Source organism: Mustela erminea, chromosome 20 (genome assembly GCF_009829155.1).
Source record: "Mustela erminea isolate mMusErm1 chromosome 20, mMusErm1.Pri, whole genome shotgun sequence".
Lineage (NCBI taxonomy): Eukaryota > Metazoa > Chordata > Mammalia > Carnivora > Mustelidae > Mustela > Mustela erminea.
In genome coordinates this window covers 25,871,643-25,886,247 of record NC_045633.1, presented here as the reverse complement: position 1 = coordinate 25,886,247, position 14,605 = coordinate 25,871,643, and the positions used below count along the sequence as shown (strand labels likewise).

The window sequence follows — 14,605 nt, the reverse complement described above, 5'->3', positions numbered from 1 at the left end:
AGCAGGCCACCTGCCGGGGCGTGTGTGAAAGGAGTTGCCGGAAACTTGTGTTAAGCAGTGGTGTTCTCCGGTTTACATCGGGGTTTGTGATCGGATGGAGCTGTTAAGCGCTTCTCCACTCTGCATGGCTTCTGGCTCTGGCAGGGGTATGTGAGCACGTGTGCGTGCCTCTGTGTGTGTGTGTGAGCGTGTATGTGCATGAGTGTGGCAGGGGGCTGCGTATGTGTCCGTGTGTGAGCACACATGCGTATGTGCAGGCATGCGTGTGTGAGCGCACATATGTGGGCACACGTGAGCATGTGTGCGGGCCTGTGTGGGTGGGTGTGTGAGCGTGTGCATATGAGCATGTGTGCATGCATGGGTGTGTGAGCGCACGTGTGTGGATGTGTGAGAGTGTGTAAGCATACATGTGTGCGTGCGGAGCTGCGAGTGTGAGCACGCATGTGTGTGTACAGGCCTGTGTGTGTCTGTGAGGGCGTGCCTCGGGCAGTGTACTTCCAGCTGTCTGGTCCCCGGTCCCCCACCCCTGGAGATAGGACATAGCTTCATGGAGTCACTGTGCTTGTAAGCTGGTGGGTTCCGCAGAGTACGTATTTCCCAGCCCTCATCGAGCCTGGGACCCTGCCCTCATGGGGTATGTGCTTTAGTTGCAGGAAATGCCCCCAAACAACCAAACAAGTGAAACCAAGTCAGAGGATTGTGAGCTTGTGCATGAACACTGGGACGTTGGGATCCCAGGGTGGGGGGCCCCTGCTGGTAGCATGGCCAGGAAGGCTCCAACAAGCAACTGAGGCCAGACTTTGTACCTGAGGGGGCACCTCGTGTCCAGAGCTCTTTCCTCACGGCAGCACTGGCGCTGCCTGGTGGCCTTTGGGGGACCCATCCTGCCCCAAAGTCCTGGTGTGAATGTCCGACTTCTCTGCTTCCTGGCCGGGTGACAGTGAACAGGGCACTGACCTTCTTTGGGCCTGACCCCACATCTGTCAGCTGCCCGGACGAGGGGCTGGCCATGGCCTTCCACCAAGGCTCAGCTGGTCCTCCACTCCCGAAAGAGACAGCGGGGTGGGGAGCCTGGTGCCCAGCGAGGCAAGGGAGGGGGGACAGCATCCTCTGGGGCTTCGACTGTTCTCTGTTCTCCGTGCTGGGGGAGGGAGCCTTCCCGGGAATATGATATCACATGAGCTCCCGCCTGTCACCCCAGGACTCTCCCACCCCATAATCTGGTGGGCTGTAATTGCTGGTGTCTTTTCAGATCATTTTTGTGCAAGGTGACAAGCTGCTTGTGGAGTGAGCCATTAATCACACAGAGATGCCCCTGTTTGAAAGCTGGCACCAAGCTCACCCAGGGCGGGCGTCTGCCAGGCAGCCGGCGGTGGGCACACACGCCGCTCATCTACATATAATTCCAGGCCAATGTCTTCTCTCTTGTGTAAAACGTGCAATTTCCGGCCCAGCAGGGGAACATGGGCTCATAATGGAGAGACCTTGTCCCAGGGGCCCTCTGGCTGCAGGCTGTTCAAGCGAACCTTTCCCTAGGAAGGCAAAAGTCTGTGTCTAGTGGGTGGTAGGGACCCATCCACCGGTCCCTGAGGCCCGCAGCGGGGGGCGGCAGCGTCCACCGTGCCCTTCCGTGGAAGGCTTCCCTGAGTGCTGTGCAGGGAGGCGGGGGGCCCTCAGACCTCCCGGCTGGCACAGGCATGGGCACACATGTCTCTCCAGGTTGCCTAGGTGCCCCTTGTGCCTGCCAGCCTCCCAGGGCCCTCTCCTGGGTTTGCATTTGGGATGGGACGGCAGCCTGCAGAAAGAGCCCATCGGGGATGCACTTGCTGAATCAGGGCAGTGGCCCTGCGGTTTTCCTGCGCATGTCCCAGAGGCATGGGACCCCTTCTCGGCGCAGGCATGTCTCTCCCCGCTCTGCACCGTCGGCCAGGACCAGGACCCAGACCCACAGTCACAGCCCCTGCAGGGTCAGCTCCCATAGTTGATAAAATTGCATAAATATTTGATGCTTAATTATTAAATATTTAAAAATGTAAAACTAAAATAGTTAGAAGTTACAAGATGTGAATAATTTAGCCCCGGAAGTGTGGCCCAGCTTTGGGCACAAGCGGAACCAGCACCACCCTCCCACCATACCTCCTTTCTTATGCACCTGCCGGAGAGACCCAGGGACGTTTCCCACAGGGACAACTCAGGCCCAGCCCAGCTCTTCAGCCCTCGGCATGGTCCCATGTGGTGGGAGTGTGGACGGGGTGCCCGTCGCACTACCCCCAGGGGCTAGCCTCTCAAGGTGCAGGGGTACAGGCGCTCTTTCATTGGATGTCAGGCCCTGCGTCGCCCTGACACTTGGCTGTCCTCAGGACACATCTCTTTACAGAGGCTGGTCCCCTCCCTGCTCCTTTTTGAGCTGCAGCGGCCAACTCAGAACGCATTTGCTTTCATCCACGGGCCCTTCAGATATATGGGGACGCAGTTTGTGCCCCAACTTCTCCAGACCCAGCACGTCCACATCAAAGAGCTGCTCCCGTGGTCTCGCGGTGCGCTGCCATGGCTTGGTTCACATGGGCACAACCGCTGCCCCCTTCTGCTTCCCTCCCCATGTGTGTGTCCTCCGGACACTGGGCTGGCATTTCCTTCAGCTCCATCACCAGCTTCCAGAACCCAAGGAAACAAACACCCAACTCGGGACCTTGACCTGCAGACCCGCGGCTCCCCCAGGGCCTGTGCACAGCAGAGGATGGGACTGCCCTTGCCTCATGCCCATGTGCCTCCTGGGCCTTGGGGTCAAGGGTGACCAGAGCACCAGCTGTCCTTCTGGAATGTCTGGCCCAGCTGCTGGTGTCCTGGGGGGCCTGTTGGGGTGGCTGCGTGCTGTCTTTCCTGACCCTCTTGCCCTGCAGGGCCTTGCCTGGGCACCTGACCGTTTAGTTCAGCCAGAGACTGCCAACAGGGAACACTGTTCTAGAAGCCAACCAGCCCCGGTCAGCTGTAGTCAGCACTGCTGGGTGCACAGTGGGCCCACCCCTTGTTGGGGCCTCAGCCACCTCACTGGGGAGCCAGGCAATCAGTCAGCCTCCCCATAGGCACGCCCAGGCGACAGGCCATGGATTGGAGCTCAGTGAGCATGGGGGACACAGGTGCATGCGCCCAGGGCACAGGCTGTGCATCAGAACTCAGTGAGCATGGGGGCAGTGGGTGACAGGCACCATGCTGTCACTGTCCACTGCTAAGCACCTGTTTGGCGTGGACCCCAAGGGCACGCTAGCCCTCATCTCTGCCCTGTTGACCCCTCCAGGCTGTGGAGTGCAGTGCCAGGGATGCCCAGAGCTGAGGGGCACAGTGTCCAAGGGCCAGGGCACACACGCCAGCCTCAGGGTCTGGACAGAGCGGGAAGCTGGTTGTCCAGCCTCTTAGAAAAGTGGGGGACACTCCACCCACCCTTGGCCCCTGGGCCTCACCCTGCTGCCTCCTTCCAGGCGGGCCAGTCTCGAAGCCTTCCCACGCTGCTGCCTTTCCCACGCTGCCCTTGGAGCGGCCCAGACGGGCGCCAGGTTTAGAAACAGCTGCCTGGAGCAGCCTGGGCTCAGAGGGCCACTGTTGCTAATGGTGAAATATTAGTGCTGTTTGTTGTTGTTTAAGCCTGAAAATCGTAGCATTGGCTAAGTGTTTTTTATTCACTTCTCAGAAAGAAAAATGACTCTGTCCTGAGTCCCCAAAGGAAAATTTCAAAAGCTGCTTCCAGCTCCTAAACAAAGCTCCACTGCAGGAGCCGGGCCGGCCCGCCTCTGATGGCTTGGCCAGCAGCAGCCTGGTCCCTGGCCCCCAGCCCCCGCCCCGCTTCCCTGCCCTGTGTGCTTGCCCTGAGCCCGACCCTTCACCCATCCTCTCTACTGCCCTCCCCAGGGCCTCTGTCCCCACCCAGGCAGGTAGCTGGCTGGTGGGCATCCCTGCTGGGGTTGGTCTGCTGGACATGGGGACACACAGCCCTGGGCCCCCTTCCAGGGATCCTAAGCAGGGGCGGGTATGCAGGCCACTTCCGACCCCACTGTGTCTGCTGGCGCAGTTTGACTTGTTCCTGCTGAGCCCGTGCTCTTGCCCACCTCCCCGCACTGGTGTTGACAGCAGGTGTGGGTGCCAGTCCACACTTTACTGGTTGGCTTCTCAGGAAGCAAGCTGCTGCCCTCCCCCTGGTGGGGGGGGTGCTCCAGCTCTTCCCTTGGGCATGAGTCTGGCTGCAAGGGGGCAGGTGTCGGCATTTCCTGCAGCTGCCCTGAGGGGCGAGGCATCACCTGGGGGACAGGAAGGACACATGTGCCCCCATATGGACCCTGAGCCCCGGCTCCAGTCGGCCTCCCCACTGCCCAAGGCGGTGAGGCCCCACTCTTGCAGGTCTGCCAAGCCTGGTTCCTCTCCTCTGTCTGCTTTTTGTCTTCAAAGATCTTGCTCACCCCACTCGTCTGCCAACACCTCCCCTCCCACAGCAGTTGCAGTGCGGAGCAAGGACAAACACGCGTGTTCAAGGGTGGGCACGTATGTTCCATCTGCCCTGTCTACAGGGAAGCCCCATGTGTACGTTACTTTTGTTCACACTGATTTTCTAGGGGTTATGATTTAGGATTTATGCAGAAATGGCATTTTCTGTACTCCCGGCTCCTTGAGGTGCTGTAGGGAGGCAGTGGGACAAAAGGACCTAGTCCTTGGTTATTCTGAGCTCGGAGTCTGCTGAGGAAATAATGGTAACACAAAGGAGCTTTTAAAAATGCTCTGTTGTGCTAAAGCAGGCACTGTCATGTACCCTGAGAACATACAGCAGGAGATGGGATCTATTCCAGATACATAGTTTTGAAGGTCAGATGACTAGGAGTCAGCTAGAAACCAGGAGGAGCTGCTCCAGGTATGTGCAAAGGTCCTGAGGTGAGGAGGAGAGTGGTGTTTCATTCAGAGCATGAGATAAAGGCAGCCAGGAGCAACTGGAGGGGCGGCCTGGGCTGCTTGGCAAAGGCCTGATGGCCACAGAGGGGATTTTTTGTTTTCTTTTGTGTTAAGATTTTATTTGTTATTTGACAGAGAGAGCACATGCGCCAGAGCAAGTATGCTCAAGTGGGCGAGAACAAAGGGAGAGGGAGAATCTCAAGTAGACTCCATGCTGAGCGTGGAGCCCGACACAGGGATTCAGTCTCATGACCCTGAGATTGTGACCTGAGCCAAAGTCAAGAGTTGGATGCTTAACTGACTGAGCCATCCGGGCACACCAGCAGAGGGTTTTAACCCAGATCACATCTTCCCTTCAGAGCTCAGAATTTTGTCAGAATTTTTTCAGGGCCACTCTAGGCTGACTGTGGGGGGAGGCCAGGGGCCCCAGCCACCTCACCTCCCAGTACCAGCTGTGCTCCCCTGCCAGCCACCTCTACCATGAAGGGGCTGACCTCCCATAGGGTGGCTGGGATGGTGGCCAGTGGACAGCACCTGCTTTGCTGTCGGAATCCTCTGGCCTGAGATGTGGGTCAGGGAAGCCCACTGATGGGGAGCCGTGGCCTTGAGAGGTCCCAGGATGGAGCTCAGGCTGAGGTGCTCAGGGCCGGAGATGCGTCTGTCTACTTGGCCCTACTTGGCAGGGCCAAGCAGCTCTGAGTGGACATCAGGCTGAGACCCAGGCACTTCGCTGGTACACTCGGGCCACTGGTGCAGAGGGACCTGCACCACCAGCTGCCCTCCTAGGAACCGTTGGCGTATTTGAAAGTGTTTCTGTGTGGTCCTATCTGCTTGTGCTTCTCAACACTCCTGAGTAAGGGGAGCTTGGAAGGAAGGGCTGCATGTCGGTAGCCTGTGAGAGCAGGGGGCCTGGTCTCCATCCTGAACCCAGGTCAGTGGTCTGTTGGGGCACAGACCTCAGTTGTCGCCGCCCCGCCCACCCAGCTTCCTGTACTTTCTCCAGCAAACTGGGAAGAAGGGGATTAAACCACAGTAGTGCGTGCACATTTAGCAAAGTGGAGACACAGTGGGCTCTGCGGGCCAGCACGGCCGCATGCTGGGGCCCTGAAGAGGCTTTCTGCAGGGAAGTTCCAACCGTCCACCCGTCGGCCTCTCACTTGCGCTCCTCACCCCTCCAGGATAAAAACATTTCTCTGAATTTCAGACTGTGATCTGGGTCTCCAGAGTTATGTGCCCATAACCACCGCTCTTTTATCCTGACATCTCTGCTCTCCGGGTGAAGCGCTCTCTCCTGATAGCCTTTATATAATGGAGAGATGGAAAACAGTTTATTTTTGTTCTGTGTCCTTCCCACGGGCTTTCCCAGCTGCCTTCCAGGACTCCAGGAGGAGCCAGGTGTTGGTCAGAGATGAGGAGCAGAGGCTGGAGGGCAGAGCCATCCAAGGGCCCCGTGGACATGGCTGGGGACAGGTGGCATGGCCCCTTGACCTTGGCACGCAGCCCCAGCTCCAGACCCCACTGCCCATGCCCACCTTCCACGCTCGGGCTCCTGGCGACAATGTTCTCTCTTTGGCATCCACTTGTCCATCAGCCTTCCTTGTCCCTCACCAAGGACTCTTGGAGAGCAAAGGGCTGCTGAGGAAAGGAGGGGCAGGAGTGGCCTAGAGAGGAAAGACCATGGTCAGGGTTGGGGCGGCATAGTCTCCCGGCCAGCGCAGCTGGAGACTAGTGTTGAGGGTGGGGGTGGGGGCAGGACAGGGCTGAGGTCAAGTCTGGGCTGGGTACAAACTCCCCCCGACTCTGGGGCTGGTTCCGGGCCTGAGTGCAGGCGCCCCAGGCATGAGGTCTCCATACTGTCTGGTGGTCCCCGGGATGTGCACCCAGCAGGAGAGCTTTGGGGTGGGTGGTCCAGGCTCTCAGCAGACCCTATGAGGCCACTTGTCTGCTCTGCCAGCCCTGCCCACATGTGGTTGCCACCAGCAGGCCTGGTGCTGGGGATGGCTGCGGCAGGGTACCTGCATGTGGATGCAGAATGTGGTCCCCACAGGTCCTGGGGTCTCGGGCTCTTGGTCTCTGGGACGTGGAGGAGCATCTCATGAGTGCCACATGCACAGGCCACCAAACCCGCCCAGAGGAAGGCTCCGCTCGCTCCCGAGGAGAGCCTGCATCAGAGCAATGGCATTTCCAAGGCAAAAGGCACATATTTTATTTATTTAATCCAAACCATCATGTGAATTATTCATTCACGTTTATATAAGCAATTGAACAGCAGAGTAAGGGGGAGGTCAGAGCACCGTCTTTGCTCTGCCCTGAGTCACAGCCAGAACTCAGAGTGTCCCTCCTGAACATGCTGCGTTAAGGTGACTTCACCGGAGAGCGGCTGCCTCTCGCCTGACCCGCACCAGGCAGGCCGGGGTCAGAGCCCTCAGACAGCCTGTGGGACCTTGCGGCGACTCCCCCGCCCCGACCCAGGCACCCCTTCTCTTGCCCGTCAGAGGGTGATGGGGGACTTACTTCATGCTGTTGAGCAGGCTATGTAGGGTAGGGAGTGCGTGCTGCCTGGCGTGTGGTCCTGGCACCTGGGTGCCCCTCCCAGGGGTACCTGGCAGGTGGCCAGGCTCATCGCTCCTGATCCGAGCCCTGTCTACTCGTGGGAGTCCATGAACTCTGGAAAGGGCAGCATTTTGGTGCCTGTGGATGAAGGGGCTCCTACCTTCTCCAAGGTCAGGCTCTGTTATTACCAAGATTTAATTTTCCCTGTGGACATCTGCGATCCATTAAAGGCCGTGCAGCCTCTGACAGGGGTGAAATATTGCTTCAGAACCTCGGTCAGTGGATTTTCCCTGGTGGAGTGGGCTTTCCTCCCGCTGGCGGACCCATCCTCAGTGGGCTGGCCGAGAGACACAGGGAGGAGTGTGGGGTCAGAGCAGCCAATTACCCCCTTGGATTTCATAGTCTGATTACTTGATTAATCCAGGGCTCCGTGCCCAAGTCCCAGTGGAGAGGCGCGCTGCTCCAGAAGGACAGTGTCCGCCAGGGCCATCGGCACCGGGTGTTGGATGGGGGGCAAGTGAGGGCAGGGCATGGGGATGGATATGTGTGGCGGAGAGGCCAGAAGGAGCTGTGCTCTGGTAGCAGGGGGCCGCATTCAGAGCAAGAATGTGGCCGGCCCCAGGCTGCTTGCAGAGGCATGGGCAGCGCAGACGAGACAGAGGACCTGTGCTCACAGGCCTGGCACCACCTGGAGCATGTGAGGGGCAGGGGGCTGTCGAGAGCTTGGTCTGGGGCAGAAGGCCTCCCTGTGCCAGGTGCCCGTGGCCAAGCTCTTAATCCCACAGGCCCTTGTTTGGAAAGCAGAGAACCCGCACCCTCCCTGTGGCCTTCAGGCAGCCGCAGAGCCTGTGGGATCCTGTGGGTGGCTGTTGGGCTTTCTTCATTGGTGGTATGGCCTGAAGCACGCCGCACTTCACTATGGCCCCTTAGGGTCCCATGGGGTCCGGCTTGGTCCTCGTGTGGACACCTCTGGAGACGGCTGTGTGCCTGACTCGTACCCAGGAGCTGCAGGGGGAGGGCCTTGAGGCTGCAGGTCAGGAAGGCCAGAGCAGGTACAGGGTCTGCAATGGGTTTCCCACCCCAGAAGGCAGGCTTCCTGTCCCCTATCCCCATCACCTCCTCCAGGAAATGACCCTGCCCACATCTGCTCCTGTTAAGCTGTCCGACTGGACCACCTGCTCTCAGCCCCGCCAGGGAGCTGGTGGTTGGCAGGCCTGGGCCTGGGTGTCGGTCTGAGAACAAGGGGCTGCCGTCCCCATCACGATGGGCAGGGCTCTGAGCTGGCTGACCGGCTCTGAGGCTTGGGGGTTTCCCACCACGCCCTTGGCCAGGGGACTCCTCTCTGGCCCAGGGGCATCCCCGTCATCAGCTCCAGACAGGACCACTGGGAAGCTCCTGGTTTCAGAGGCTACACTGGTGTTTGAGGAGAGCCAGCCTCACTAATGAATGGGGGGGTGGGTGGGTAACCGAGCTTTCATTACTGGGAAGGCACCATGGGGGACAGAGCCGTGGTAATTGCTGTGTAGCCTCCCGACGGCTTTGCACTTGGCACAGCATCTTCTCCTGCATAGCCCTAGACCGTGGTGGGAATGATGGGTGGGCCCAGGAGCCTCTGCCCTGAATGGCGCTGCTAGAGCCACATGGGGGCTAAGGGGGCCGAGGGGCCTGACTTTACCTGGTGGCCTTGTCTCTAAGGTGGTCATGAGTCTCTAAGGCATCTCTTCTCAAAGACCCCCCTCCACTCGGCGCTTTTCCGTCCTGGCCCATGTGGGTGGGCGTTGGCCCCTTGACAAGAACATGGCTGCAGATGTGTGGGGGGAACCAGGGCTGGAGGCCAGGCCTGCGTCCCTGGTCAGAGAGCGCTCCTGCCTGAGGGCTGTGGCCAGGGGCTGGTTCTGCACCCCCCACGTCCCGACCTGGGCCAGCTTCTGTGTGCCCTGGTTGTCCTTCAGGAAGGGACCAGGCCAGGGGTGGAATTGGGGCTCAAAGCCTGGAGGGGGTCTGGCGTTCAGAACCCTGCTCTCTGTGGAGGCACAAGCGCAGACTGCTTACAGCCCACGCTCTTCACTCCCAGACAGTGCACACGCCGGGCCTCGCTGACACGGGTGGCCTGTCCAGCTTCCTGGACCCTCTGCCTGGAGTTCTGGCCCCCTGCTGCCACCCCGGCTTGCAGGCTCACCTCCTCTCCTCTCCCCCTCAGAGCTGAGGAAGCAGGTGGAGAGCGCCGAGTTGAAGAACCAGCGGCTCAAGGAGGTCTTTCAGACTAAGATCCAGGAGTTCCGGAAAGTCTGCTATGCGCTCACTGGCTACCAGATTGACATCACGACAGAGAACCAGTACCGGCTGACGTCCATGTACGCCGAGCACAAAGCCGACTGCCTCATCTTCAAGGTAGGGCCTGCCGGGACCCGCCGTTTGCGCTGCTGGACGATGGCGTGTGTGCGGGATCAGCCTCACTGCGTGTGTGCGGGGGCCCAGGCCAGGGGCATCTCCTGACTCTCAGCCACCCCCAGCTCTGCCCTGCCCCCCAGGGCCTCTTGCAGGAAGCACCAGGCCCTGATCTGGCTGGCTCTGGCTGTCGGCCGTCCCTGTGTGCTGGGAGGGAGAGGGTAATGAGGCCCTGGGCATCCCACACCAGCCGTGCTCAGGGGACAGCTGGAGTAATGGGGTGAGGGTCCGTGCTGGGCCAGGGAGGCACCTCAGGACTTGACCATGGCCAAGGCCAGCGTGCTGCACTGCAGGACAGGAGAGGGACCTTCCCTCCGTGGGACTCTGTGGGACATGCACTCGGGCTTGCTGGTGAGGCCAGGGCTGGGACCCCCAGCTCACAGGAGGGCGGGAACTGCGTGACCCGTGTTGGCCCCAGCCTCTCTCTCTGGAGATGCTGCCAGGGTGCAGTTCCGGACAGGACACGATAGGTGTCTGTGTAAACTGTCAGAAACGTACTTCACTCCTGTGTGATGTCCCGCATCTTGGGAGAACTCGGCATTGCTGATCGTTGTTTCATATCTTGTAGAAATACCACGGTTTCTTTTAAATGTTAAGTAAATTAACAAAGATGTACAATTTGCTCTGGGCAGCCACCACAGAGTGGAGACAGGCAGAAGTCACTGTCAGACCCCCAGGCCCTCTGCCACGCCCCCCACCAGACCCTCTGCCATCCCCCCCAGTCTGCCAGACCCCCCTCAGACCCTCTGCCATTCCCCTTCCCAACTCTCTGCCGCCCCCCCCAGTCTGCTATTCCCCCCAGACCCTCTGCTGTCCCCCTCTGAACTCTCTGCCATCCCTCAGACGCTCTGCCATCCCCCAGAGCCTCTGCCGCCCCCCACCGATGGTCTGCTGTCCCTCCCCACCTTCAGCTCTCGCCCATGCCCGAGGCCTGACTGTGCTCAGCACCCCCGCATAGGCATGTGCACCCTGTCCCAGCTCTGGCCAGGGCTTGGTGCAGCAGGGGCCCGCCAGGCTGGTGGCGTGCACAGAGTCTTTCCAGTAGCTTTGCAGAGTCCTGGAAGCACGGGCGCCTGCTCTCCATGCCCAGCCTTTAGGGCAGCTCCCAGCCCTCCTGAAGCACCAGGATATGGGGAGGACTGGCCGGAAGTAGGAGCCGTTTCTCTCATTTGTCTTTGGAAATCTTGGGGGTGGATCCATGGAACGGGCCTGGTGATTTCCGTGTCCTTGTCTAGCCTCACTGCCTCTACACAGAGCAGGGGACCCAGGCACAGGACAGGGCAGTCCCTGACCGGTCGGCAGGGGGCACTCCCTCCTGTACTCTGCTCTCAGGCATTGCCCTAGATGCCCCGGTGGCCCCCGTGGAGGATGGCCGCAGGCCAGGCAGCTGAGAGAGCGCGACTAGTGGGTCAGGATCTCCTTCGGCAAGCGCTGGCGCTGCGCGGCCTCCTGGGATGGGATAGGGGTGTGGGGGCGTCCGGGAAACAGCCCAGGAGCGTACATGTGTGCACATGTGCATGGACATCTGCATGTGATAGGCACAGGCACAGGCTTCCCCCTACCCAGACCCCCAGCAGGGCATCAGACCCCCATCAGGGCATGGAGGCAGAGTCTTCTCGTGCCTGTCACGGGGCCCTGCTGGTCGGGAGCCAGCCCAGCTCCTCGCGGATGGCTCTGGACAGGTGGGCTACCTGCCTCCTGTGTCTTGGTCCCCTGGAAGTCCAGCTTTGCCAAGGACACTGGTTTTCTTATTGTGTGCAGTCTCGTCACCCCCGTCACCCCATGGTGCCTGGTGCTGTGTGGGCAGGAACTGATGGTGGGTTTTGTCTTTCTCATCCTGGCTCTTTAGAAAGGATGGGAAGCCATGTTGGGTAAAACAGAGGGACAGGGATCTGGGGCCAGCTAGGGGCCCCAGACATACCCTACCTGCCCCGAATGTGCGTCTCTTCCTTCAGGGCGAGGCTGTAAGTCCCCAGGATTCCAGCGTGGGCCCTGGGCCCTACATTGGACCCCTTTGTGGGTCCGACTGAGGGACTCTCCCCTCCGTTCTGCCGGTGAAGCCCACCCTGCCCCGCCCAGCCAGTGTCCTCATCCTGCACGGGACACGAACCTGCCTCTTGGGCTCCCCGATGTGGCCGTGAGGGCCTGCCAGCCTCAGTCCCCCATCCCTCACCCCCAGGGCTACCCCGGCTCCTCCCTCACTCTTCCACTGAAGCCTCCCCCTGCTGCTCACACACACGCGGGCACCCGCTGCTCGGGGCACATCCACATGGGGCCTTCCTCGGAGCTCACGGGCCACCCCACGGGAGGGGTTGGGTGGGTGGGGGGTTCTGTCCTCTTTGCTGGCTCAGCCTTCTGTCCACAGACACGCTCCCCAGTGTCCTGAGGGATGGTCCCCTGGCACCAGCTGCCACACCTTGGGCAGTCCTGGGCAGGGCCTGGAGAGGCGGCTGCTGCTTGCATGCTGCAGGGCTCCAGGCTGCCTACATGGTGGCCCCGTCTCCCCTGTGACTCTGCCGGCAGGAAGTGCTGGGCTGTGGGGAGCAGCTAGCCCGCAGCGGGCAGTCTCCACAGACCCTCTGGAGGTGTGTGCGTGCATTCACATACTCGGCCAAAGGCCTCCCAGACACCGACGACACTGAGCCTCTGAGCTTCCTCTGGGCCAAGGGCTGTGGGGCCTGTGGCTGGAGCTGCCTGGCCTGTCAGGAGTGCTCTAACCTGGCACTCTGATCGACTGCTGATCACCTGTTACCTTTGCCTGCTCACTGTCGAGGGACAGGATACCCCATCCCACCCTGTCCTCTGCCTACTTCCCCGCTCAGGGCCTGGCATGGGCAGGGCGCTCGCTGAGGACAGACAGATGGGGGAGAGAGTGTAAGAAGCTAAGTAGAAGGCAGACCAACCCTCTGCAGACACTCACTGGCTTCCAGGATCCCAAGAAGGGACGTGAGGGGCCCTGGAGCCCTTGGCAGGGTCACTGCACCCGTGGGACTCAGCTTCCCCATGCACAGTGGTGAGCTCAGTCTGGATGCGCCCCGGGGTCAGAAGGGCTTCGCCAGTGCAGGGCTGCCCCTTCAGTGGGGCAGCAGGGCAGTCTTCTCTGTGGGCTGGCAGTCCTGAGTGTGAGCAGCTGCCAGACAGAGATGGGCCCGAGAGACGGGGTGGCCCAGCGGCCCCCATGAGGTGTTGGGGCCCTGCCACCTGGGGGCTGATGGCAGACTCCCGCAGCGGTGGTGGTGGAATCAGGCTGGAGAGGGGTCACGTTGAGGCATAGCCTTCTGGCCCCTTTGCTTTATGGTATTTTATTTTCCCAAGTGATTTTTCAGGCAGGAAGGGGCCCGAGGCAGAGTTGGAAATAGCTAAGCACCGTCCCAGCTGAGCAGGCTCCGCAGCTGTTCGCCGCCGTGACTGAGGCTCAGGCTCACCCGCGCGCTCTGTGCAAGGACTCATGGCGCCAGCAGTCCGGACATGCTGGCTGTGTGCGGGGAAGCTGCCCAGCCTGGGGCCGCCACTCCGAGGAAGGCAGGAGCTCTGGCCCAGCAGGGGCCTGGCTGCGTGCACGCGTGCGCGCACATACACACACACACCCGCCCCTGAGCAAAGCCGGCTCTCCCTCATGCCAGTGCAGGGGACTGTGAGCTCCCAGGACCAGCCAGAGCCCTGGTTTCTGTGGCCCGTCGTTCTGTGTGGCTGTGGTTCAGGAGCCCTCCTGCCCGCCTCCTGGAAGAAGGCCCTGTTGCAGGGAGGAGACGAGGTTGGTGACGACGGCAGCTGGGTCTCGTGCCAACGGCCTGTGTGGTCCAGCTGTGGACAGGGTTGCTGTGCGGCGTGTGATGTCCTCTCGGCCTGGCCCTGGGGATGGTGTTGGGGCCGGCCGCTAAGGCAGAACCCAGCTTACTGGCCGCGGCAGAGTGGCTCGAAGGCTGCATAGCCACGTCCGGGGCTTGCCTGCTGTCCTGGGGTCTCGTGTCTGTCCAGGGCATGTGGCAGCGTGCACCAGTGGGGGCCGGGTAGGACCGCAGTGCACACCCCGTGCGGGCCGGGACCTGAAACTCCAGAGTGACTCCACTCGCCACAGCGAGGGCTCTGGGGACGCGGGGACTGCAGGAACCCACCAGGGGCCGACCTGCTGCCGCGCAGTGCTCCCTGGGAGTGTGAGCAGCACCCTTCCCGCACACTTGCTTGTGTGGGTCCAGGCGCCCCCAGGAGAAGTCTGGCTCGTGTGGGGACATCCCTCCCCTCTGGGCTCTGCTTTTGGGGCTTGGAGGCACACTGGTGGCAGCGCGCTCCCTGAGCCTTGCCCCAGTGCTGTCTGAGGACCGCCTTGCCCCTCCCATCTGCTGACCAGTGTTTGGGGATGGGGCTTCTTCCTTCGCTTTCACGTGTCTGGGTCAACCGGCCTTCACAACCCTGCTCAGGCGTGGCCTCCCTGAGAAGTAGGACCTGTCTGGGCTCCTCCAGCGCCTGCCTCTCCATCTGGCCCCCGGGAACATCTCTGCAGAGGCCAGGCCCCCCAAGCAGCTGGGCAGGAAGGCAGGCTCTTGAGGGTCCCAGAGCAGTGGAGACCGAGGTCAGGTGGCAGGCAGTGTGTTGGCCTCCAGCTCGCTTTATGCTGTGGGTCTCCTGGGCGGTGCACCTCCTCTGACAGGGTGCACCTCGGCTGGAGGCTCTG

The 14,605-nt window shown here is 61.0% G+C and overlaps 1 protein-coding gene across 3 annotated transcripts in view; it reads left to right on the top strand.

Annotated features, from left to right (window-relative positions):
- Nucleotides 1-14,605, top strand: part of MAD1L1 (mitotic arrest deficient 1 like 1) — a 314,493-nt gene that overhangs the window by 260,596 nt on the left and 39,292 nt on the right. For all 3 annotated transcript variants that reach the window (XM_032326714.1, XM_032326715.1, XM_032326716.1), the window contains exon 17: nucleotides 9,686-9,876. In XM_032326714.1, coding sequence (XP_032182605.1) covers nucleotides 9,686-9,876 — 191 coding nt within the window. The remainder of the gene's footprint in view (nucleotides 1-9,685; nucleotides 9,877-14,605) is intronic.